At 39.6% G+C, this 25,202-nt stretch overlaps 1 protein-coding gene across 1 annotated transcript; it reads right to left on the bottom strand.

Moving 5' to 3' along the window:
- Positions 1-2,169: 2,169 nt before the first annotated feature.
- TBX18 (T-box transcription factor 18) lies at positions 2,170-24,869 on the bottom strand. Its single transcript, XM_057369741.1, has 6 exons — positions 24,760-24,869; positions 21,644-21,815; positions 15,074-15,241; positions 13,795-13,859; positions 10,803-10,897; positions 2,170-8,348 (listed from the first exon to the last, which is right to left on the bottom strand). The coding sequence occupies exons 1-6, from the start codon at positions 24,867-24,869 to the stop codon at positions 7,624-7,626; spliced, it is 1,335 nt and encodes a 444-aa protein (XP_057225724.1). The 3' UTR covers positions 2,170-7,623.
- Between the last annotated feature and the right edge of the window lie 333 nt (positions 24,870-25,202).

A 25,202-nucleotide genomic window follows, 5' to 3' on the forward strand; every position in this document is an offset into this window, starting at 1 on the left:
CAAGCTCAAGTGCTGCTATTAATCATGGCTGCTGGGGGATTTGATGACAAAGATTAAACTGCTGTAAAGGATACTGCTGTGCATCAGATTCTTGCAACTGTCATCAAATAGTCTGCCAACTATTAACAGGTCAGAAGAGTTGTCCAGCATTTACCATGGGTGGCTTCGTCACTGCAGTTGGTGAGGCCGTCTGTGCCATGGTGACAACCAGTGACACCCTCCCAGCCAGACTTTTGTGGGTTGTTATTTTTCACAGTGTGGCTGAAGCCTTAAGGTCTGCCTGTAGAGCAAACAAGAAGGGGAAACAGCAGGAGCTCGGCCTCAAAGCACCGTATCCTCACAGGGACAACCCTTGTGTCAAATATTTTCTCTCTTATTTTCCACATGGAGCACCTTCTCCTTACTGCAGGTTAAGAGTGCCCACCTGTGGAGCTGAGGTGCTGTAAATTCACTCCCAGCTTATTTATCTGCATAGATAAGCCCTCACAGAGTACCTYGAGGAGCAGCTTTCATCCCATTTGCAATTACACCAACCCTCTCTCCCTCCACCCTGGATCATGTAATATCCCTGYGGGAAGCTACAGCTCTCATTTTCACAGAAATATAATATGAAGGAAGTGTGCAGAGCTCACTGTGCAGGCTGGGAGTCAGCAACCTGTGCCCCACCAGCCACGCTCTGTGGCGGGTCATGGATGGCCATTAGATGGCACGTAGGGAGCTGTTAACCTACAGACCTACAAAATGCTGCTGTCACTGCTCATGTGCATCAGAGTGCTTGAGAAGGGGCCTTTTCTGAGCCTCAAACTCCTGTCAGAGCCTTGCACCGAGCTGGTGGGGTAACAGATGTGAACGACRCTCTGATGCAACAAGCAACTGGAGATTCAAATCCAAAACCACAGATCTGACTACAGTCTTCAAAGTTGAGGGGAGTTACAGATCTGAATCCAAACTTCACAGCTGCAGCCAGCTATAAAACGAGCTTATCTAAATAATGCATTTAATTCAAATTACATCTGAATAGCTGTCATCTCTGGGAAAGTCTGGAGACACATYTGGCTGGAAATTTTTAAGCATCATCTCATCTTTGCTAATAGTATCTTTAAATAAACCCCCAAAACTAAAACAAAAAACAAACCAAACAAGAATGCGAGAATGCAAAGACTTACAATGCACAACATTCAAACTTAAGATTACTTTAAGTAGTTCAGCTTACCAAAAACTTTCATTCTACCCAACACTTCACAGATCATTCCTTAATCTAACTCTTCTGTCCTCTACTGAGTTCAAGGATGTGACACCAGACAGACCATTTTTAGACATTCATGATGGTATATTTTGACGTCTAAGAGGTCCTTACTCATAAACCAGTCTTCATTTGCCTTAATTTAAATTTTGTTTTTCAAGGCTCCTCTCTTTCCACAAAAAAAATCATATGGGACTGGAACCTTCTGTGCCAAGCCCCCAGGGGTTTGGTCCCCTCTACCCCCAACCAAAATGTTCAGGMAATTAATATRTCCAGTCATAGYAMAGTGAAATAAATGCCTGCTTAGATAATTGSTTTTATATTMWTTCTAARATGMTTTTTAGWWACCACCAAGAGGATAACTGGATTGYATGGGCTTGACCTTCAGTGAGCTCTCSCCRAGRTCTGGTCTCTTAAYGAGGTTTTGGGGTCTGTTTAACACTTGTGAGGCTGCACTTCTGTCTGTGTAGGATTACTGGAACCCCATAATGGCATTTGCCTGCACATCCCTGTGTGACACTGAGCCCATCCTGCCTGAGCATGGGGCAGGTAACCCATGGTGCTCACGGCATCAGAAGGCCTCCCTCACACACCAACAAAAATCGCCTGGAGCAAATATCCAAGGGTCTTTGCAGATGTCTCCAGAAGCATTAGAGTCCAAATTGCACTTCAAAGATCACAAAGRCTATCTGGGAACATTTCCCTGTACTAGGACCCATTTTTCTGGTTTTCTGGTTTCTGCCATCTTACATTTAAATATGGCATCTGGTTTTCTTCTTGCTAAGAACCATATACTGAGTACAGTAACCAGGAAAGGGTGGGGAGGTGTTTTCCTTTGGGTTAGTGAAAAACATTGCCTGAGGAATGGAAACAGTGCTTTGATTGTGACAGAACCTCTATTTTTATTACTTTTCTCTGTAAAATACAATAAAAACATTGTGGGGAAATATATAGTCAATTATCTGCAGTGGAAAGGAATACACCATCCATAGGCAAGAGCTTCTGGGGGATGGAGCAACGAGTTGCAGCCTTGTCTTGTCTTTCAGTCTATGGCTCAAAAACTGCAGAACCACAAATTTTAAAACCAAATAAGAGAATGTGAAACAAAAAAAAGCCAGCTATTCYTCTGAAAAACATCACCAATGGACAGAAAAATGGCCATGGCCATTATGACTACAGCTGCTGCATGGGTAAAGCACTCCAGAAGAGAAAGAGGGATGGCTTAGCATCTGAAAATGTGGTTATCCATAAAGCTCAAGTCAGTGGCAACATTACCACTGGCCACAGTGAGTCCASGTTTCCTTCAATGTGCTCTAAATTTATTCTTGGCTCTCTGTTACAGCATCTAAATAAAACCAGTGGTGTGCAAATGAACCTAAGGGCACAGCCCAAACTGGCAGCAGCACTGACAAACACCGAGTCCGTGCTGGGGCTGTGCTGAACACCCCCTGCCACAGCCCAGCTTTCAGGTGGACCAAGGATTTTCACATCACACTTTATCCTCGCTGACTAGCCTTTGATGTCAGTTCTCAGTTTAGGTTACAGCCTCATGTGAGAGGTGCACTGAGATGTGTTTGGATAGAACCATGCATTGCGGGTGCCATCACAGCACCCGTGACATTCCAAAGGTGTGTTATGGCATTGAAGGGTCCATTCGTGCTCTCTCCATGTCTCCTGCCATTTCCTGCCACAAAACTGGAGCCCAGGTACTTKTCATGAAACTTGGGGGCTACCTCCAACATTTAGAAAGGCCACAAAGAAAAAATCTGGAAATTTATCCAGCTCATGGAAGCTTAATATTCATTCTGCTATAGTGGAAGATGTGAGATTTGTGGGATGACACGTTACACAGAAATGAAGTTCAGGTGAGTTTTTTCTACTTGCCCACAGTATTTGACCTGATTCACTGATGCTCCTTAAAAACATTTTCTTTACAGACTTCAAATTCTAAAATTGAGGCAGAAGATTCAGATTCTTATTTTGCTGAAATTGCTCTCTCTGGGCATTGGGCACCAACTATCTCAGATGGTTTTATGGCMAATTCAACACCGCTTTTCAAGAGTAAGTGGTGAATACACAGGATTTCAAGAGTAAGCGGTCACTGCAAAGAACTTCTGCTTTTTTTGGGTAACAAACACCATTTCAGAGCTTGAACACAACAACGACAAAAAGCATTTAAAGCAAGTTGAATTTTCTAGAAACGTTATTTCCTAATGAAGCAGGTTYACCTCTTACAAGTGTGTGCCACCCTGGTATGTCAGTGTTTTGCATCAACCAAGTAACTGAGGAATAARGTGGAACATAAAGGCAGAACATGAATTCTCCTGTAGTTTTGCATATATTAAATTGACATATCTACAAGTTTGTGGTAGATACAAGGCAACATACTAAATCTYGGGGATCATGTTAATGAAGAGCTCAACTGTCAAATTAATAGTTTTTGTCATCTGAAGTGCAGAGTTTAGACCCAAAAAAGCATTCATCATGATAAACTGTGACCTTTCAGAACACACATCTACACAGATTAATTAGATATATTATCTTTACAAGAAAAAAATACCCATAGAACTTGTGAACTACTTATGATGATGATGATTTATATTTTTTCTATTGAACTGCTTATGGTACAGGCTTACTGACATTAGCGACAACAATGTCCATGACTTTCAAGYTGCTCCAGTTGTCTCTCTGCTGAAGCAGAAATGAGCCCTCTTAAGACTCTGATTGTGCTATTCAGAAAAAAAAAAAAGACTGTTCTCTTATTAAAAACAGAAGCTTCATTCTCTCTGGAGGCCTGATATTTATGATCAAGCATTTCATGCCTACTTCTCTTGCCCTAATTCTGGTCATTTGCAACAATGCTGGTGTTAAGTGACTATGAAACCCTAGTCTCTGAAGTAATCAGATTTTCAGGCCCTGTGCCCTACGTCACATGGAATCATTTATTGCAGTACAATAGGAAATAAGGCCACTATGCACAACAGTATTTCTGGGGGGAGAAATGCTGCTCATTGCTGAGTAACAGTATACCCAGATGATTATAGGTTGTAAATTCTGCCTTCAAAATCAATGGCTTTTTGCATTTAGAACTAGAAGAACAGAGGGCAAGTTACCAAAGAAATACAGAGAGAAAATGTGCAGAGTATCAAGCCCCCGCTCAAGAAACTGTTCACAGGGATGTGCTAACTTCCCAGATCCAGTTGACATGGGGCAGCTGAACTGATCCTGGCAGCTAGGATGACATGGGGTAAGAAGTACTAAAGCTCCATCACTGGCTAAAATCCCTGGCAAGCAGCTCARTCCCTTTTCCCCACAGCTCTGCTTTCAGCCTGAATATCTCCGCGTACACAGCATCTATTGGGACAATTCTTCTGYACAGAAACAACAAAACAGATTCAGCTGCAGATGGTTAAAAATTGTGGACTAGATGCAACTTGTTGTATTAAGTCTCTGAAATTCAGAGCTTACCTTAGGAGTTACTTCCTTTGGTCTTCCTGAAGTTGTAGAGAAAAAAAAACAGGCTGAAGTCTCTCAGTTTTCCAAATGTAGTAAAAAGTGTTTGAATACACACTTTAATATATTTTCTGTGTCATTTTTGTAAAATACAGATATATAATTATAGATATAATGCATATATAGCATTTACTGTATTGATAAAAAGCTAGTCCTTTCACAATGACAAACCAGTATTTACARTATTATTCAAATCTTAAGGAACAAATGAAACAATATTGTGTGAGTATATGATAAGAATAATTTGAGGAAAAATAAGAGACCAGTTCTAAAAAATTCCCAGACAATAAAGTACATAGTCTTGCCAGGAGCATCACCATGAACATCCACGCACAACCCTTTTTCTTTTCTTACCTTGTTGGAACATGCATGATTTGGCTCTTCCACATTTCTACCTAGTCACAGCTCCTAAAGTTGACACAGATAACTACCCTTTTTCAAGTACAAATTAATTGTACCATTTTTCCCATTTAAGTATTTTTCCAACTGCAATATTTCAAACTTTTGGCTAGAGCAGGAATAACTATACACCAGTTCCTTCTTAATTTAAACCAGTACAGCTGTGACAATTTACAGCTGAAAATTTGCCTATCTTCCACACACCTTAGAACCATTTCACAAATCATTACCATGAGTTTGAATAGCGTTTTTAGCATTGCAGGTCCTGTCTAGGAAGTTTGCCTTGAAGGACACTGCACTGCCAAGACCAGTGACAGACCTGAAGYGCACACGACTGCTTTTTGTTATCCCAAAATGCGAACACTACTCAGCCAKTCATCTGTAACACACTGTCCACAGCACAGCAAATCTAATGATGACCTTCATCTTCAGTGTATGGTCAAACCCTTTCCTCAGAGGAAGAGAAGTGCTATTCTCATATTTTTCACAAGGAAAAATATCTGATAGAGACTGAGTGAACTTAGGTTTACTCAGGAAGGTCACTTGGGAAGTTTGAGACAGCAAAGAAGCAAGCCCACATTACCTCAATTGCATCCTGTTCCCTTTCTGACTTCGAATGAGAACTTTACACATATCTTAAACAGAAACAAATACATAACTGACAGAAATAAAGCCATCTTCAGGCACAGGCTTTAACACTGCTGTGCTTTCTCTTCTATTCCCAAATAAGAAGAGATAGCAAGAGGGCTGTTTCTGCATGTATTATCTCCATCCCACTGAAGAAATATTAACTGAAGTGAGTCTTTCTTGGAGTGAGGATGGTAAAGCCCGCCATTTGCCAGAAAAAATACAGGAACACTTGAAAAGCATGAAAATTCACCTTCACCAAAAAAATCTAATAAACATAAAACCTGAAAGACCCTAATCTCCTTCAATGCTGACAGGGGAAGCACTGTCAAATACATCTGYACCCATCTCAGAATGCCTTTACATCACCTGCACAATATCAATGAGGATCAGGAGACTGCTGAAGATAAGTTGTTCCCTCAAATACTAAAATTTGTTCCATAACCTCTGCGGTTCAGCTCTGACAAACGGGCAGCTGAGAGGCAGCATTTGCAGAAGGACTGATACACACCCGGGCTACACAGGGGCAGATGAGGGCAGAAATTTCACCATGGCAAGTGCCTCCCTGTGTCCTTGTCACTCTGGAGAAGTCTGGTCAGGAGCAGATGGTGATCTACATCCTTGTAAGTGCTATTTAGRAAACTGAAGTGGGAATGAAGGAAACCTCTCCAATACCAGGACAAAAACAGGAAGGCCGCTACGACAACATTCTGCTTCCAAAAACACTTTTGGGCAAACCAGATCATCTGCCTAATTGATACAGGTGATGTATTTTTGAAATACTGAGGATGCGGGACCTCTTGCCCCTTAAAAAAAAAACTAACCAAACAAACAAAAAAGCACAGACCAAACCCAAAACACAACACACACAAACAAAACAGTTAAAACCAATAATGGAATTTCTCATCCTGCCCACTGTTTTTTTTTTGTTGTTTTTTTCCTAAATCAAACCTGCATTTTCCTTTAAAAAAGTAAAAMTACAAAAACAAAGATACATTAGAATATCATACTGTCCAGTAAATGTCTTATAGGCAATATTTATGGAGGAAAAAATGCATCAAGCCCTTCCTATGACAAAAATTAAGTGCCCCAAAGTTCATTTCCTATAAAGGAATGCTGCTTCTAATGCTGTTGGTTTTAATTGTTCCTATCACCACAATTTGAATATGCATTATTTGTCTTCAAATATATAATCATAAATCATAAATCTAGACTAATGCTGAAAAAATAAAGTCCTAGTGAGAATGCTGTGCTGTTGATAAGCTAAAAACAGCATATCATGAGACGGCAAACTGATCTTTCCATTTACTTTGCAAATAATCCATTAGCTAAACTTCTATTTTAGGCTGGATGCTTGATGCTTAACTAAGAAGTCCAAATATCCTTCATATCCCTTATAACAGAGAAGAAACTGGTAAAATGCCTTTGGTGCATCAGCTCATCATATGAATGCTTTAAAGAAACTCTCTAGTTCTATAGGAAATGTAAGTGGGCTTTTTTGTGTTGTTTAATACTSCAAGTGTCATTTCGTTCTTTAAAGGGATTAGAACAGAGGAGGGGGAAAGGGGAGGAAGTCTTACTTAATTTGTTGCATATGTCCCAATGTGTTATACAACTAAGTGTATTACACCAGAAAACTAAGGCAGTCTGCACCACAGCAAACTCTGTGTAACTCAAAATAGGAAAATAATCTGGCCATAAGCAAGTCAAAATTTCAGTTTAACTTCCTCTCATATTATATATACACACACACTTTACAAGCTACATCGAGTGTCCTTTCATATTCCAAAAGAAATACATTGTAGACACCAAACATACTGTACTTTTACTTAAAGGCTTCATCAAACCATATGTGCAGACACTTGAGAAGACGAGAGTGTCAAGCTTCCTAGGGTCCTAGAGTCAAAGAAATTCTGCTGCCCCCCACTGCTAAGTAAGTGCACTCCTTCCACGGGGGGCAACATCTGCCGATCCGTCATGGTTCCACTTGGCGAGGACCCCAAGAAACTTCCTTGGGAAGAAACRATTTTCTCAGGACTGGCAGCCAGTTTAGGGGATGTGGAAAAGTTATATCCATAGAGYGCACAGGGACTGTGCAGTCTAAACGTGTTGTAGGAGCCTTGGTGGGTTTGGTTAGTGGTAAAGGCATTGCTGGAMGGGGACGGCATGATGTACTGGAGCTGTGGAGACATCCCTGAAATCTGCATGGATAAGCCAGTCTGCGGGCAGCTGAACGCATCCCCGTCACTGCCACTCATGGACATATTCACAGTTGTGCTGCTCGACACTCCGACRTAGGAGGGAGTCCTCGGGGGCGCAAAGGTCTCGCTGCTCTGGTTTGTGAGGCGGTTGTAGGTTTCAGCCAAGGATGTGCTGTATCTGTTCAGGGTCAGGCCTGAGCGGGCACAAGCTGTGTAGTCAGCTGGAGCRAGGGTACACAGCTGGCTAGTGTTGGGACTGAGGTGGAAGGCTGGAGATGAGCAAGGGGAGCCCGGTAAAAGGTGAGGGTGGGTAGATGGAACTCCACTGCCAGATCCCTGGAGTAAGGTAGAGGAACCTGCATTTCCTGGAAGAGAATATTACAGTGTAAGAAGCACATTGGGAAAGGTCCACTTCCKAGGTGACAGATCAAGACCTTTGTCTTTCATAACAAGAGATGATATCCAACTTGAATTCATTAAAAACTTTTCCATACATGTGCAGGAGGATATGTTAGTAAACCACAGGCATGTTTCTAAAGAAACAACTTGACCGAGAAAGAACTGAAGTTACATTTTTACAGCCGTCACTCAGTACTTAGAGCTCCTGCCCAAAATGTTCTTACAGGGCATGGAAGAAAACTGCATGGCAGTTGAGATGTAGCCAAGCAATTCCCASATCACAGGAAACCTTCTTCAAAATGATGACTTTTGACTTGTCTGTGCTCTTGCTACAGTCCAGAGTGTGTTTCAAGCACTCTGTGCCTGTCACTGTCAGAGCCCAGCTGAGGAACCAAATCCTTAGCTCAGATGACAGAGGGTCTCACAGTCAACATCTTCAGGAAAGTTCCAAACTTCAGGACAAAAAACTTCTGACTTCAAACTAAAAAAAAAAAATCTGAGAACAAAACTCAGAACAACTTCAGGAAAAGTGTAGCCTGAATACTGCATCTGAAACAGATGCTTTATTTCTTGAATGGGTAGATTTGCAGCAAACTGTGTGCAAATTGTTCCTTTACTGGTATCAGAACTTTTTACGTTACAAATACCAGTGCTGAATGCTCCTGAAAACACTGYCTGCTACAGGTGAAATCTTTTCTCAGGACTGAAAACTTCCCAGCTGCAAGAAACATTTCCTTTTCTTAAAAGATTGTATCTTCCTGAACACTAAGTGTAGGAAAATTAACTGGGGCTTTGATCRACAATCAAACAGCTTGATGCTGCAAAGAGATAAATGCTGTCAATAAGTTAACAGGTTATCATAATAGGTAAGCTAGTAAAAAGAAARACACACTATTAGTGAACACTGCCTGCTGCTTCTTCTTGTTAAAAGGGCACCATAARCACAAAGCCCCATTTGACACTACCACATTACAGAAATCCTGGTGTAAGACATTTTTCTTCCAATCTATGTCAGTGCCTCCACTACCTGGGCACTCTCAGCATTAACAAGCCCGACAAATTTCTAATGTGATCTTTCAGAAATTCTCTATGTGCAAGGCGTAGATGATTCAAGATTTTGCAAGGATCCCAGTTTCCATCCTCAGARTATCAWCAGTAACTTCACMAATATYCTTAACCTCAGGCAGCAGCAGRAAAGGAAGTGAGAAGCCAATGRCAGCAGTTCCCCTGCTCTCAAACAATGTTCCTACATACAAACAGGCAATAAAGCTGACCTGTCCTAAATGGATTAACTGCATAGTCAGTTGCGTTTCAGTCTTACTCAGTCTGACAAGGTATTCCAGGTCTCATTCTAACTTCTCATTAAAAGCCTTTTTGATGAGACCATCCCTCAACCCTATGCTCTGCTCAAAATTCTGCCAACAGTCATCCAACATATCTACGACTTGGCACGAAATCTCCTTTAGTTGCCCACATCAAGGACTGATGCTCAAGATTTCTCAAAGGAGCAAGCTAAGAAGGTGACAAAATAGATTTCTCTGAATTTATCAAGTTTTGCGATGAAGATGTTTAACAACTTTCTAATTATCAAGAAAGAAAACTGGATGCTCGTAAACGCAGAAGATGCAACGAATTTGGAGCAGTAAGTCTGATTTAGCTGGGAAAAGGCTGAGAAGTTTTCCATGTGCACTGGCATACTCTGRTAATAAAAGAACTCAGAAAAGAGTACAGAGATTTCATTCTCTGTCCAAAYAGACCATTTAAATATTTTTTTCATTCATTACACTATCTGTAAAATTGGGAAAGTAAAAACAAAGAGGTTTCTAATGAAGAGTGAGGAGCAGGAAAAAGCAAAAGGGAGAGGAGACCGATTTTTTAAGCTCTAGAATGGAGATAAAGTCTGTTGGCCCATTTACTAAACCATTTTTAGGTCTTTAAGAATCAAGAAGGGATCTAAGACAAAAACTAATTAAACTTCCTAMTATTTATTTATTAATTGCTTAAGAGAACATTCCTTCTCTTACTCCTTTTTTATTTTTTTTCTCTTAAAAACACAAGTAATTCCTACACTGGAGTTTGGATTTGTACAACAGAAGTCATCTGTAAGGAATCTSTACCCTCCATATCTATCCAGAGAATAATGTTAAGGAATAGGGTATTCAATCCTTAAATGACTGGCCTTCTCCTCCACATGTGATCTGATTTTTCCTTACAATTAACATTTTTACTGCCATGGTGGTTGAGTTASCATTAGTTTTCTAACTCAGAAAAACTCTGATGAGAGGTGATGGCTGCACTGTGGTTAATTGATTGTTCCTGTTCTGTGAGTGACATGCTTACCTAGACTTTTCTAAAGTATGATGGGCCAAGCTTCATCTTCTTTCATTTTTAATTTGAAAGAACACAAAGGCAGCCATTACCTTGTTTGGGTATCCCAGGTATATCTTCAAATGTCAGTGTCCTCAGTGAAGGTCTCCAGAAGGCGTAAGACTCTACCAGAGCTTCCAGTCCCATTCTATGTAGAACGAAAGAATCACGATGTCATGAAAGCAAGCTGTATTTTGTCACACATCTCTGGCTACTCTACCTCATAAACACATAAAAACCAGTAGCATTTCAAGATTATTTTGAAGTTGCTTTTGGTTTTTAGTAAAGAGCGTTACATCCTATCCATGAGACCACAGAGACCTACAACCACTGGGCTGACAGCACACAAAGAGTTTTCCAATCCACAAGCCTGGCTCTCTATTTCATTATTTTGGACTTTTTGGGAGGCCTGTTTGAGTGGGAAGACTTGGCTAAAATGATGTTAAATGTTTTGCCAATATGGTATTTCTTAAATAGATCATCCCTCTGGCAATTAAAGTTTTYAACTACCAGAGGGATGATCTGCTATTTTTTCCCAGAACAAAGGTGATCCACTGAAAACTTCTATTAAAACAGGATTCCCAGCCACTACTGATCAGCTGGAAAAGCACACCTAGAACAGGAGCAAGGCATGGGKGTATAGTTCTTTTTTTACTAAAATCTGGTATAAAGCAATGTTGTGTCTTGTGCTAAGCAAACTGCCTTTAGAAACAAGAAATCTTCACTCATTTTCTTCCCACCACGTCCTGAGAAAACAGAAGTAACTGTGTAGACAACGGTGGCAGACACTATTTAGAAGAATCTCTGTTTCCTGAAGGTAAAAGCCTTGTTTTCTGACAATTATTTATGAATAATGCACCTCAGAGGTATATACACTTGAAGGTATAATTTTGGTGTTATTTTTGGCTGCTGGGCCCCAGAGGCCCAGTGTTAGCATCAGGCACACTCCAAATACAAGCGCTTGTCTTTGAGCAGCAGCACTCTGTAAACTCAAATTATGCAAATAGCTCCATTTGAAGCAACCAATATGTTCTGATACTGCACCTTCCCCACTGGATTTCCAACTGGAACACAAATGTCTGTCAGGAAGCATTTATAAGGCATTTATTAGCTGAACCTAGTCTAAAAAGATAGCCTTAATTTTCTGCAGTAATGGTGAATTTTCATTTCTAGTTAAAGTGGAGATAAAAGCCACCTCCTGGAGGAGTGCAGCCAAGGCGATAATTTATACAAGATGCCTTCGAACAATTTCCACATTTTATCACCACCCTAATTTGCACTATCAAATGCCCARGTTTATTTAACTAAACAGTTATGTTTTTCCTGAAGTATTTAAAGGGAGAAATTCTGGTCTTYTCCTGAGTAAAAGTTTTTATAGGGTCAAACTTAAGGCCCAACTGAAGAATGAAACTATTCTCAGCACATAAATTCTGTTGCACTTTGCAAATGCACAGGGAATGCTTTTAAAAGGTGAAGCTACTGGTTTCTGTTAAATAGCCTGTGGGACTGAATGGGAATGACCTAGAAGGGAATATTTTTAATTAAACAGAATTACTTCATGCAGCAGTGCAAAGCAAGATAGCTGCAATAATTAAAGCGATATTGAAAAGTTGGGTATAATTTTATGACAGTATTTTTTTTAACTTGTTGCCAACAAAATGCCTCAATGATAAACATGTCAGCTAGAACAATGAGGATAACAGAACTTTGATACCTAATTTCAATATTTAGTAACAGAGCAAATTAATCACCAACTCAGTAAACCAATAAAAATTTTCCTTGACAAACAAAAATCTGATCTGAATTCCCAAACACGCTTAAAAGACAGACCATAAAAGAAAACAGTGATACTGACTTCAGTAAAACAATGTCAATTTGCAACAAACAAGGGTTTGCAGAGACGCTTCTGTAATGAGTGTGTTTGCAGAGTAAAAGCACTCAGACTTCATCTAAAGGCCACTCCAAAACACTTTATAGATGCTAGTTCTTCCTYCAGGACTGACCTTCTTAATCCACTTCCATAGAAAATAAATGCCTTTGAATCAAAATATCCTGCTTCTTTTCTGAAGCCCTGAACCAAACTATTCCTAGCAGCCAAATAAAAACACTTTTCTGGATACACCCAGTCTTATAATTATTTGTGTTACATTGTCCTCAGGTAATACCAGAGCTGCCCCACCACATTAAAACCTGTTCAAAACTGCACAATTATTCCCTTTCTGCTGTAAAGGGCCTCTGCTCTTGTTTCATATAACAATGTGGAAGAAATTCTAAGTTCACTTAAACTCRTCTATTTCAGAGGAACAGGGTTTCACACTTCTTAGGATGCTCCTCAATACCTGTTTTATAGTTCTACAAACATCAAGCATAGCAGAAACACTGCCCATGAGAGAGCTTTCAAACAAGGCACAAATGWCAACTCTTCCTAAAGTACACAGACCATGTTTTGCTTCTTCAGTCACTGCGTTTACGTGGAAGCTACTGCTCACTTAATTTCTAACTAAGAGGCTACAAAGGAGGGCAAAATTCTCTTCATGTCAGTGCCTGGGACATCCCTTCCCCGCCCCAGAATGTGGGTAATTGTTCCTTGCTAGAAGACAAAATCTCGGAGATACTGAAAAGATACTTGCAGTGAGTGAGTGCCTGCAAGTCTACAACTATCTCATCCCTTCTCTAAGTATTCTTCTACAGAATCTTCTAAAAACTACTCTCATTCACTGTCCAGTCTCAGCTTTTATGTAACTCAGGTGTAAGCACAAAACAGGCTTGAATGCTGCAGCATCTGCTAACAGAAGCTCAATAAAGCAACTATCAAAAAGAAACTCTCTGATCACTCCTACCAGCACACACTCTGCTCCCTTCTTTGCACGGCTTGGTCATAAATATAGCAGTGGCAGACACCAAACTCTATGTGGTTGCTGGAATTGATGTATAATATGCACCCCAATGAAATATGGCTTTTTTTTTTTTAGTTGAAATGGTTTAACATGCAATTCAAAACAGGCTTAAGTAGCTTGCATAAAACAGTTGTTGGATAAAACCTACCTATTACGGCCCGAATCTCTAAACCCTTTGGCAAATGGATTCCTGTCAATCTTCAGACGAGTTATCTGTGAAAGTGATGAAGAGAAATCATTACTGTAAATCTGTAAACTCAGATAAGTAGCACAGAAAACATCTCTGCTGACAGAAATAAGCTGACAACAGAAACATCTTCATAGTTGTATGGTTTAAGATGGTTGTCCTGACACATAGCAAAATAAGGGACAATCTTCTATCATTATTTTTGCAGATCCCCAGAGAAGCTAATAGATATTCAAAGCTGCCAAATGGTAGCTGGAATTACTGAGAAAAAACTTCAGGCAAATATCATTCTTCACCTACAAGAGTACACTCCCTAACTGCAATAAAATTTAAATTAAAAATTAGTTAAATTTTATTTCCATACAGGTCAAGAAGGAAATGTGAAAAGAGACATTATCTCTAGGTTATTATGTCCATAAAAGAAGCCCCAAACCAAACCAACCRAACAGAAAACCCATCAAAACACACCCCACCTCAAATAACTGTAATTTGTTTTAATAAATGGGTAAGTGACCAAATACTCATATTTCAGGCTTTACATGGCTCTCCTGCTCTCCTCTTTGTAAAGATATCAATGCAATATAATTTCAAAAAATACAGCTGCAATAATTTTTATGGAATTAATAAAATGTCACAGCACTAACTATGGTGTCACTATGTATGCTAATGCTTAAACAAAAGGTAGAAAGAGCTGAACACTGGAGCAATACAACCTGCAGTTTACTTTTGACTTTGAACCCGTGTGGACCCAGATAAATTGCTGTTAATAATATAAGTTGAATGCAGTTAATAAAAAGAACTGCAACTTTKTTCAGAACTCAGCTTCTCTGTTAAGGCCCTGGGAGTATTAAAAGCACTGGAGTCAGAACAAAAGTGCTTTAAAAATTCTATCCAGACACATGTCTACTTTTAAAGGTGCAGAAACACCTTTAGAAATCAGACTGCTCTTTGCCTTGTTCTTCAGTGCTGTATTGATAATTAATTCATCATTAAGCATGCTAATTAGACTGTATGAACACCGTAACAAGAACCATTTTTTACATGCAGCATCTGTGAAGTCTCAGCTATAGCCTCCAGGCACTGCAATGCTACCAGAGAAAGCTACTTGTAGTACAAAAAGGATTTAGACCATTTTATTTTAAWAAGTGATAAAGTAGAAGTATCTGCTTTTCTCGTATCTCTTACAGCCCTGGTCTGCTCTGAAAAGCCTGTAAAGTGCTAATCACAAGGCCCAAATTACCTGTTGATTTTGATATGCTGTGACAGTAGTGAAAACTGTCTCTGGAAAGGAGAAGGCTTTCACCCCTTCTCCTGAAGGGATGGGCTTGACAGGGGACAGATCATCACCACAGTCTTTTCGGATGACGTGGACACGAGGCTGGTATTTATGCATTGAGTGAAGGATAATCTAGGCAGCCATGAAAGGAAAAAGATAACATTTATTAGAAAGGACACCCTGCTGTTTCAGGACTAATAGCTTTTTGGAACAGATTATGGTATGTGTTTACCATGCCACTTACTGGAAATCAAATGTTTTCTTTACCCTCTGAAGTTTCTTGTTACAGTAGTCTAATCCCTGTGCATTTATGTTATTGCCAACCCTAAGCATTTAAAAATTACGACTCAGGAGCTCCAAGTTCAGAGACTGGCTCAATTGATACTGGCTCAGAAAAAAAAAAGAGAGAAATCAGGAGTGAGCTCCAGGTCTCACTAGAATTATGAAAGTTTGGTCACTTTTTTCCACTGAAGTCTGGATTTGATCTAATAAGATTAGCAGCAGCAGAAATTTGCCTTTTGTTTTTGGAACCTTTAGGATATTCTATTGGAGCAATTATTTTCCTTATATCCTAAAGGCTGGAAACAAATCTTGGTTGGAACACAAGCTGAGACTCTCGCACTCTGAAGAAGCATAAGCTTAATAGTAAAATGATACCAAAATCCTAACCAAAACTCTAAAATATTAATAATCAATTAATATTTTAATTGATTTAATTTGATTTAATTTAATTTTAATCAATAATATCAATTTATAACACAGACAATGAATTTCAATAAACAAACCCTTCCCACCATACCATACCTCAATCAAAAATAAATTATAAAAAAGTGGACGAACTCAGAGTGCATAAAACTAAACACACGAATACCTCTTAGTACTGCATCCCAATTTTAGAGGAGATTTAGAACTTTTCCTCTATTTTACTCCACTTCAGCTAACCACTATTAAAATTGAAGATTACAAGGAAAAAATAAAAATGAAGTTCAAGTATTATTGCTGGAAGCCCTAAGAAATTAGTAATGTGATAAATAAATAGTCCTATGCCTATTGGCCTGTGGAACAACTAATCAACATTCAGAGGCAGCTTTTTAATTTCCTGCTCYTTGAGCAGCCTCAGAATGTGCGTGTGCTCAAGCACTCAACAGAGCCCCTATGCCAGACACTGGGAAGTTCATTCACCCAARTGAGGCAGAGAATATTACATTCATTTGGATAAACTCGAGTTTGGCTAGTTTAGTACACTTGGCCCTGGCCAGATTACATGACCCTGTTTTGGAAAAGCAAGTTTCTGGATAATCAGGCGTTTTATTAGCCTTTGAGTAAGGTTTTGACAGTGACATCACAGGCTCCAATTAATTTGCTCAGGGAGTGCCCTATGGATGTTCTCATACAAAGACTTTTTCAAGTTTCTGAAATCTGGAACAGAGCAAAATTTTTTATCGCACCAAAKCTTATTCTCTTTTACAACATTTTCAGTTCTCCAGTGGCAAAATCTACAAAATGAAAATGTAGAGAGCAGAGCACACTCCTGACCCTGTTTTCCTGTGAACACCCAGTGACACCAGGGGAGATACTGGTGCCACAGAAAAAGAAACTATTAAGGAAAGATGATCCACTATTCAAATCCGCTGTGATTCTGTGCCTTGCCATTTGTCCGGATGCCACTGAGCATGCCATGTTCTGCTCCCACATGGATTACTTGACCCCATCAGCTCCGTGGTGCAAACTACTGCTTGCCTGGACAGCAATGATAACCCTGGCAGCTACAGAGAGCTCTGCTCATGCATCAGAACAAGTGCAATCAGAGTAGCACAGAGATGAACACCTYCCACTCCTTATCTGRGTGGCCATTACAGCTAAACCGACCCATGTCATCTCCTAAAAGCARCCTGTCTGGCCTCTGTCCTCTACTGAAATTTCTTGTGCTGACACATTGTTTGGCAATTAGCAAATCCATAGCAATAATTATTTTTTCTTGATATTGTAGCATGCATTCTAACAATGGGATCTTTGTTAGTGATCGGAAGGACTCTGAACTCTAAATAAATAATGCACAACTGCAGAGCCCTTGTGAATTAAAGAGCAACATATGAAGACAGGACATAAAAGGAGAAGRAGATGCAACCTCCGCTCCAAAAACAATTTAGGTCCATTTATTCAAACCATCACCTAAATTAGCTATGAAGGAAAAAGCTAAGGAAAAGGAGATTCAGGCTCTTCATTTCACAGGGCTCGCGCATTTAAAAGCATCAACAGGATACAATAGTTTATCTGCAGAAACAGCAACTTTCCCTTCGTCCCCTTAAAATCCAACACCAAAAAACCCCAATCAGAAGTCCCAGTGTTGTCCCAAATATGAACTGGCATTACATTCAATTCACAGTTGAAGAGTCTGCCTCTCTCTACAAAGCCCTCACAGAGTAAGATCAAAACACTTCAAGGGAGAACAAACCTCTCTCACAAAAAGTAAAATTATACTTTGGCCACAGYAGCTGCCAAGAAATCATGGTCAGACAGAAGACACCGCCGCAGGGAGCCCACAGATAGGAGGCAGAGCAAAGGCAACCACGGCACCTGCAGGCACACAAAGCTGGGATTACCTTTGCAATGGCTTTTGAGTGCTGCTGCCACAATGAAGCCTCAGAGTGGACCATGAACATGAGCACCACTGTGGCACAACAATCTCAGAACAAATGAGAGCCAGATGCTCCTTCACAGGGGAGATGCCAATCCTCTGGTAAAGTGGTGGTGCCAAGGCTACATAGTCACCTCCCCACCACTGGCACGATCCTTGATGCTTTTTTTGCCAAAAATCCTCCTTTTATCCTCCCTCCAAACCCCAAGCATTCAGGCTCTCTGCAGTCAGGGAAGTGTGTGGAGATGAGGGGCACGGATTGCCTCTGTACTAAGACAAAAATCTGCAAGTGCAAATGCTGATGTTTCACAGCCTTTCATTGTGACAYGAACATATAACTGCCCTCTGACTGTAAGCAGAGCTCGCTACTCAGAGCCAAGTCYGGGCAGAGTTACAGCCTGCCTCTTCTTCCAGCCTTGCCCCACTTTCAAATGGGGACAAAATCCCACCCCAGCCACCAAGGAACAATTAACACACTAACAGCCTCATTTTCACTAGAAGTTAAAAGACGTTCCTCTGCATCAAAAAATACTCAGTTGAAAAGCGTGGAAAATAGCATRAAAAATATTGACTTTTGCCCTCCACTGAAATTCAGTTTAAAAACTGCATTGAAATAGAAAAATTAGCCAGCTCTAACCAGCCGGAGGGAGAGACTGCTTTTACAGTGCAGCACTTACTCTACAGATGAGAGGGATGAGAGGCATTAACAAAGAGCATCCAGACCATGCACTTCTCAGTGACAACTGCAAAATCCAGGTTTACTTTTGCTTATCATCAGAACTTCGATGAAAGACACAAAAGCTGCAGTGTGTGTCTCGATGACTATGTAAGAATGCAGTATTTCCAAAGTAGGGAGTTCACCCTGGAACTCCCTTTTGAGATCAGAAACACACAAAGAAAACATATCCGTACAAATTTTACTTTATCTGCTCAGATTGCAAGTGGAACTTATGCATCACAGAGTGTCCCATGTGAAGATTTGCATTTCAAAATCTCTCCCCAGAGCAGCAATATAAAATTGCGTCGCCACAAACTCCCGCTTGAAATACGGATGAAAACAGCGGCAGGCAACGCGGAATCTGGAAAGCGCTCAAGCAGTGAGTCTTAGAGAGGGCTGATCTCCCTCCACAGGATGCTCATCCCAGGGAAACACAAGCAAGGGGAACAAACTGGCTGCCACCAACTACTACCACAACATAAGCACTGTGCAGGAATACCAGCTGAGTGCCTATTTGCAAATATTGTCTCTAYTCCCACAGACATGGGTCACTTCTCTCACAGATTCTGAGAGTTAACACTCTATAGGTGAAAGGGCTCTAGACTGACACCATGCAAGCTGTCTACCTCAACTCCTGCAAGATCAAAACTTACCCCTGGGATTTTAACACAAGAACCCTGCAAAAGCTTACACCTTCAACAAGCACAGGAAGCACAAAGGAACAATTCCAACAAGGAATAAATCGCCAGAACACGAGAGCAAGGGAAGCATTCCTAAAGTATAACAGTTAAAGCCCAACACTCTTGGTGGAGACCYCACCGAAGTTTCCTCTGAGGCACTCTGTGTAAGCACGAGATAAAAAAAAACCCTTTCCAATAATCTAAAATATACCCCATGTCCCATACAGGGGTAGGAGAGTCAGAATATTTGATATAAGAACGAATATTGAAGGGACATTACAGCCTTGACTCAGCTTTTCTAATTCGCCATCCGTCCCCTGGTACCCTCCTGAGAAAAATGGTTTCTTCYGGCTCATGAGAAACAATTGGTTTTTTATATTCATCACAAAATATGATTATTCGTTTTCCATTATTGCTAGAGGCATTCAGAGGCTACATAGCTTTTTCAATACAGCATTCCACACTACCATAGCTTTAAAAGAAAAAATGTACCCATTGGAAGAGACACTTTTCTGCTTTCTGCTTTTGCCTTTTCTGGTAATTATGAAYGACATGTTTGCAATTTCCCAGATTTGAGAAATATGAAATTATTTTACAGTCATCCTTCTTTTGTCCTTTTATTTTAATACTTAAATTTCCATTTTGGGGAGGAGGGGCACTGCCATAGCTCTGAATCAGTTCAATGTGTCTCAAATCACTGTTCTTAAGCTTTGCTTCACTCGATTCCAAGCTGAAATACTTAACTAAAGACCAGAAAATTTATATMCCCCCATATTATGAATAATGGTGTGCTGTGTACACTACACAGGTTTCAGTTCAGAATAAAAACAATGCTAAAATGTGGGATGGAAAAATACAGTAACACAATTCTCCRCATAGCTGAGATTTTATCACAGGGCASTTTGAGASTGYRARCGCACCRGTGGACCACAGYGCCCACWGAGCGTCCCTCTGCATCCAGMGAGTACAAAAACCAGCTCACTGCTRGAAAAGCAACATTTTATCAATTTGCATCTGCCTTCCTCTCAGAGCCCTTACAGCASACTCAGGATTCATGGAAAACAACTCGCACATGGGAGGGGTCACAAATACACGAACATTGGGGAAACTAAAGGAACTTCATGTGCTAACCTGAACTCAAACAGATACTGCCAAAAAAGACTATAACTGTAATTCTGGAAAGAAGCAACATAAATTTCTTTTTTTACTATCCTAATAAATCCTCTRCTAATTTAAGAGACATGAATATCCCCACAGTTCTTTTAAGGATGAACAAAATAAAAATTATTAAAATTATTATACAAATGCAAGTCTTTTTCTCCTTGTTATCACATGTGCTAGCTCAGCCACTCTCCTGTATTCCTGCCTCTGTCAATCTCATTTTGAAAACGCAAACGGGGTGGGGTGGGAGAGGAATCTCAGACTATGTATCAACAAAATACCCAGCTCMATGTCAGAGTTACAATCGTACTGAAAGATGAGTGTAATATCTTTGTGCACTGTGCCAGGTGTGTTTTCTTTCACTCCTTTCCTTGAAGGAGAAAATTTCCTGGTTAATAAATTKGGTTATTCTAAATACAATGGAATCCACATCCTGTCTCAAAACTTGCCTCCAACATCTTAAAACGCTACCACTTGGAACTTGACGCTCCTTCTGAAAGGATTCCAACATTTGCCATTTATTACAGGAGTTTGCAAAATCAAAGACWTCACCCTGACTAAAAACTATTCTCATTTTTTAATTATTTCTTAAGGTGTCAAGTAAAACTATTTTAGGGATCGCTGGAGCGATACTGGCTTACATCTGTCATGTTTCARCAGTTTTGAAGAGAAAAGGAAATATTAACATAACACATTTTGTCACATTAGATAATGTCATAACTAAACAATTTAGAACTTGCAAACAGAACACTCATACTGCATACGTCTTCGCCAGTTTTTTCAGGAGTAATGAGCCTCAGCTGTGAAAGGGTCTTGCTTCATAAGGTATGTAATAAATCATCATCGGAGCAAACCCAGTTCCCATGTTGTTCGTTTTTGACTGCAATTATTAACACCTCACGGGATTTCACACAAATGTTTAGGTTAAGAAAATACTTAAGTGTATTTTTATTCACGTGAAGTTATTGCACACTATTAAAGTTTCTTCAAGCCACTTGCGATTTTAGCGTCCTTTTAGATCGTAGCTGAAGTTTAAAGTAACGCGCTTGGTGGGAAATACTGAGAGCAATTCTGCCCCCCTGTATTAGGCCATTTAGCCTTGTAAAGCCTGACTTTGCAGAAGGAGTCCTCTRCTTGAGGGGGGAGTAAAACAGCAGGCTCTAATAAGCAGTTAATCATTGGAGCAGAAAGCAAGCAGATTTTGGATCTGAACAGCAAAGTTCCAAAACAACTCTGAAAAGTCAAGCCTATTTCTGGCATCCCGAAGCCATATATCAGAGCCTCTCAGGGCTGAGCAATGCACCTACATGTAACAGCACCAAACAGCAACTACTCACATGCCCTTGGTCATCCAGCTCGTTATTGGTAAGCTTCAGTTTGTCAAAGCTGATCACTTGTCTCATCCACGTCTCCCCCGAGGCGGGAGARTCAGGGTGAATATAAACGCGAGGCGGCACCGGGGAGTCAGCGTTACCAGCCACCATCCACTTGGAGCTGTGATAAACGTACCTATGAAAGAAAATAAATCCTGTTAACCACTTACACCAAAACTATTTATTAGACCCATTCAGCATTAATAAATTAGGGCCCGTGCACACAGCATCGATTACCAAAACGTGAAAAGACACAATTTTACATAAATAAAAGGAATTTTTTTTTGTGTGTTTCCTAACATAGTTCTGGCACCTGCAATAATAAGGTTAAAATCCATGCTCTGACCTGACCTTAAGTCTTCCTAAAATCAGTTACAGTATCAACAACAGGCTTCAAATAGAGCTTTAAGCTGGTGTCAGATTGCTACAGCTCTGCTCTGAAAACGCATCAGCAAACAGGGAAGAACCTGGTCCTTCTTTTATCAAATTGAGTAGTAATTCCATACATGGAAGATTTATRATGTTCAACCTAAAACAAGACTCTATAAATAAAACTATTGAAGGAAAAGAATACTATTATTGGGAAAAATAATGAAGGTATGTGAAACTATGCTCTTGATATTTCTCTAGATCTTATTAATTGGCCGGGATAGTATTGCAAAAAGGTTAAAAAATGAAAACACAGAGTATTTCATTCAACAGGCCAATGTTGATGAGGTAATTTTATAATAAAAAATGTGCCTGCTTTGGTAGAAAGCCTTTTCTGAAGGCAGACACTTCACATGGCAATTTAAAAAGCATTAATTGAAAGCTAATTTTTTCAAGCAAAGTAAAATTGCAGTAATATAGCTGTATTTTTTAATGAAAACAAGGAAGACTTTGTCAAATCATATCTTTGTACAATTCAGTACCTTATCAGAAAAAGACAAGCAACATAATCAGAACAGAAAACAAAATGATCCAATGCATGTATGGSTCCATACAGTTCAGATCAAGCTGCATAACTAAGATCTAGAATGGTGATGAAATTCTCTTCTGGGGACAAATTCTCAACCCCAGATCACTGTTGTAACACAGTCAACTGCTGTAACATTTTTCATTTATTTTATATTTCTTAGTTTATACTAAATATATGCTTTCCCTAGAAAGGTAAATAAAGTTATAAATATGCATATATATACATTTAGTTATAAATACACATTCTGAGCTACAGCTTAAGCTTCCAAATGTTTATAAGGTCAAATTTTGCTAGAAATCCAGACGTAAATGTGATTTTCTTCATTTCCGTTAGTTTTGCTATCTGCTCTGTCAGTTAAAGACTAGGCTCCATGTGACTGCTGTCATGTCTATGAAATTTAAAGATCTGCAAGACAGTGTGTGAAGCTGCACGAACAGAGTTGAAATAACAGCAATAAATAGAACAGGAAAGAATGAGAAGTGGTATCAAGTAAAACATGTAAACATTAATATTTAGCAGAAAGCTGAAAGGAATGGCTATCAATTCACGAATAAAAAAAATTTCAAACTTGTCAACTAAGAAAATATTGCCCTTCATATAATCCTTGTTAAGTTACTTCAGTTATCTGGGCACTATGTATCACACTGTGAAGACAGTGTAGGTCAGTATAACTGTAATTATTTTAAGTGAAATGAGATTAAAACAACTCACACTCAGTATAACTGCTTTTAATTCTTAGTATTAATATTTTAATTAATTTGGAACTATTACCTTGCTTTTCATATGAATTTAGGAATTGCTGAGACCTTCTAGGAATTGTATGTTTAGATTGTTAAGTAAATGCATACACACAACACAAAGCAAGAAAAAGCTTTCATTTGAACTGCACTACACTTCACTGATAAAAAGAAAAAAAGCATTTTTTCCTCTATGGTACAGACAGAAAAGACTCTCCTAACTGCATATGCTGAGCATCCTCAGCMCTGCTATCAACTGCCCTTTGCAGAAAAACACAAAATCCAAGATGGTCCTAAGAAAGGTCTTATACACCTTGAACACCATGAGAAAATGACAAAATAGCAGTCAATGAGTAAGTACAGGAAAAACACAGGGCAGCATTCRCTTAAGAAACAAGGCAGCATTCCTGCAGAACCAACCTTTTAATCTTGGTCTGAAACACTCCTAGTCCTRGAATTAAATCTGCAGCGGCTTTCCCTACATCATACCAAGTACAGGTTAAAACAATCAAACCCGCAATTGGTAAAGACCTGATCCTGTCTCGGCTGCTCTCCTCTGGCCAGGCTTCCCTGCTGGCTACTGTGGAGCATGGGATTGCATCTGTACAGCCAGACCTTGGAAACAGCCTCAGCTCACAACAGGAACTGCTGCGGGCCCAATCGTGCAAACATTCCTACRGGACCAGTGGCTTCTGCAGAGCCCGACAAGCTTCCTCAAAACATAGCCACCCTCAAAACAGTGAGAGCTTCAGCACATAATTTCTACTCCTGAATGTTCAAAGAACAACCTCTCTTGTTCCTCRAATCATTCTTCAGACAACAACACCATTAACTCTTTAAATAACAGCAATTAGAAACATTACCCTTTGTGAGTCTAAGAACAATGATAAACAGTGATAAACAGCTTTTAAATTAAATTATAAAATCAATTTGAAGCATAACCAAGATAACTTATAAGTGTTTAAATCAGGTATCTATGCTATTAATGTTATTAATTAATGTTAATGCCATTTWGGATTAGAAAATGTACATTTTCATATGTATTTGTTAATAAGAAATAATTCCCACTGACAGGATGAGGAATAAAATATGATAACATTTCCTGACCACACTAGAACTGCACTCTGAAAGCCAAAACCTGAGCATTTGCCCAAAGTTTATACACAATGTGAGGCGAATATATCATAAAGAGCTTCAACAGAAATTTTAGTTCCTTGCACACTTGGTACGATATTTTTTTTTTAAATGCACTGGGATGAAAATAAGACTCTTTAAGGAGAGTTAAACATGATCTTCTRCTAATTTATGCTGTGTTAATATTTTCTTCCAACAGCCAAGCACCCTATGGCTTACATCATATGATTTTTGCCTAGAAGTCACCATACCTGTATCTTTTGTTATCCACTGGCACAATATCCATAGCAATATAATACTGCTGATGTGGGTCTAAACCTGAAATCTTCACTCTCATTGCGGGAAACATCCGCCTGAACATTGGAAAGAGAGAGGTCATTTTTAATACGAAACAGACTCGGGAATGGTTGTTTAGGAAAAGGAACCGCTTCGTGGGATTTTTCTCGTTCTTCCTTTTAGCCTACAGAGTCCTTTTGGACGATTATAGTTACATAGCCATGAAATGGCCCATTCGATATGTCAAAACAGATTTCTAAAGTGCATTTACTCGAACAATGCTTCGTATGTTTGGGGATACGCTTTGGGAGTACAGCTATTACCACATCATTTYAACTTTATTGTTAGACAGTAAATCATTTGGGTTTGAGACTTCACTTTAGCAATACACACATTTAAAGCCCATTTGAGATTTTAG

This window comes from Malurus melanocephalus, unplaced genomic scaffold (assembly GCF_030028575.1).
Source record: "Malurus melanocephalus ecotype Western Australia unplaced genomic scaffold, MMel_1.1 scaffold_4, whole genome shotgun sequence".
NCBI classification, from domain to species: domain Eukaryota; kingdom Metazoa; phylum Chordata; class Aves; order Passeriformes; family Maluridae; genus Malurus; species Malurus melanocephalus.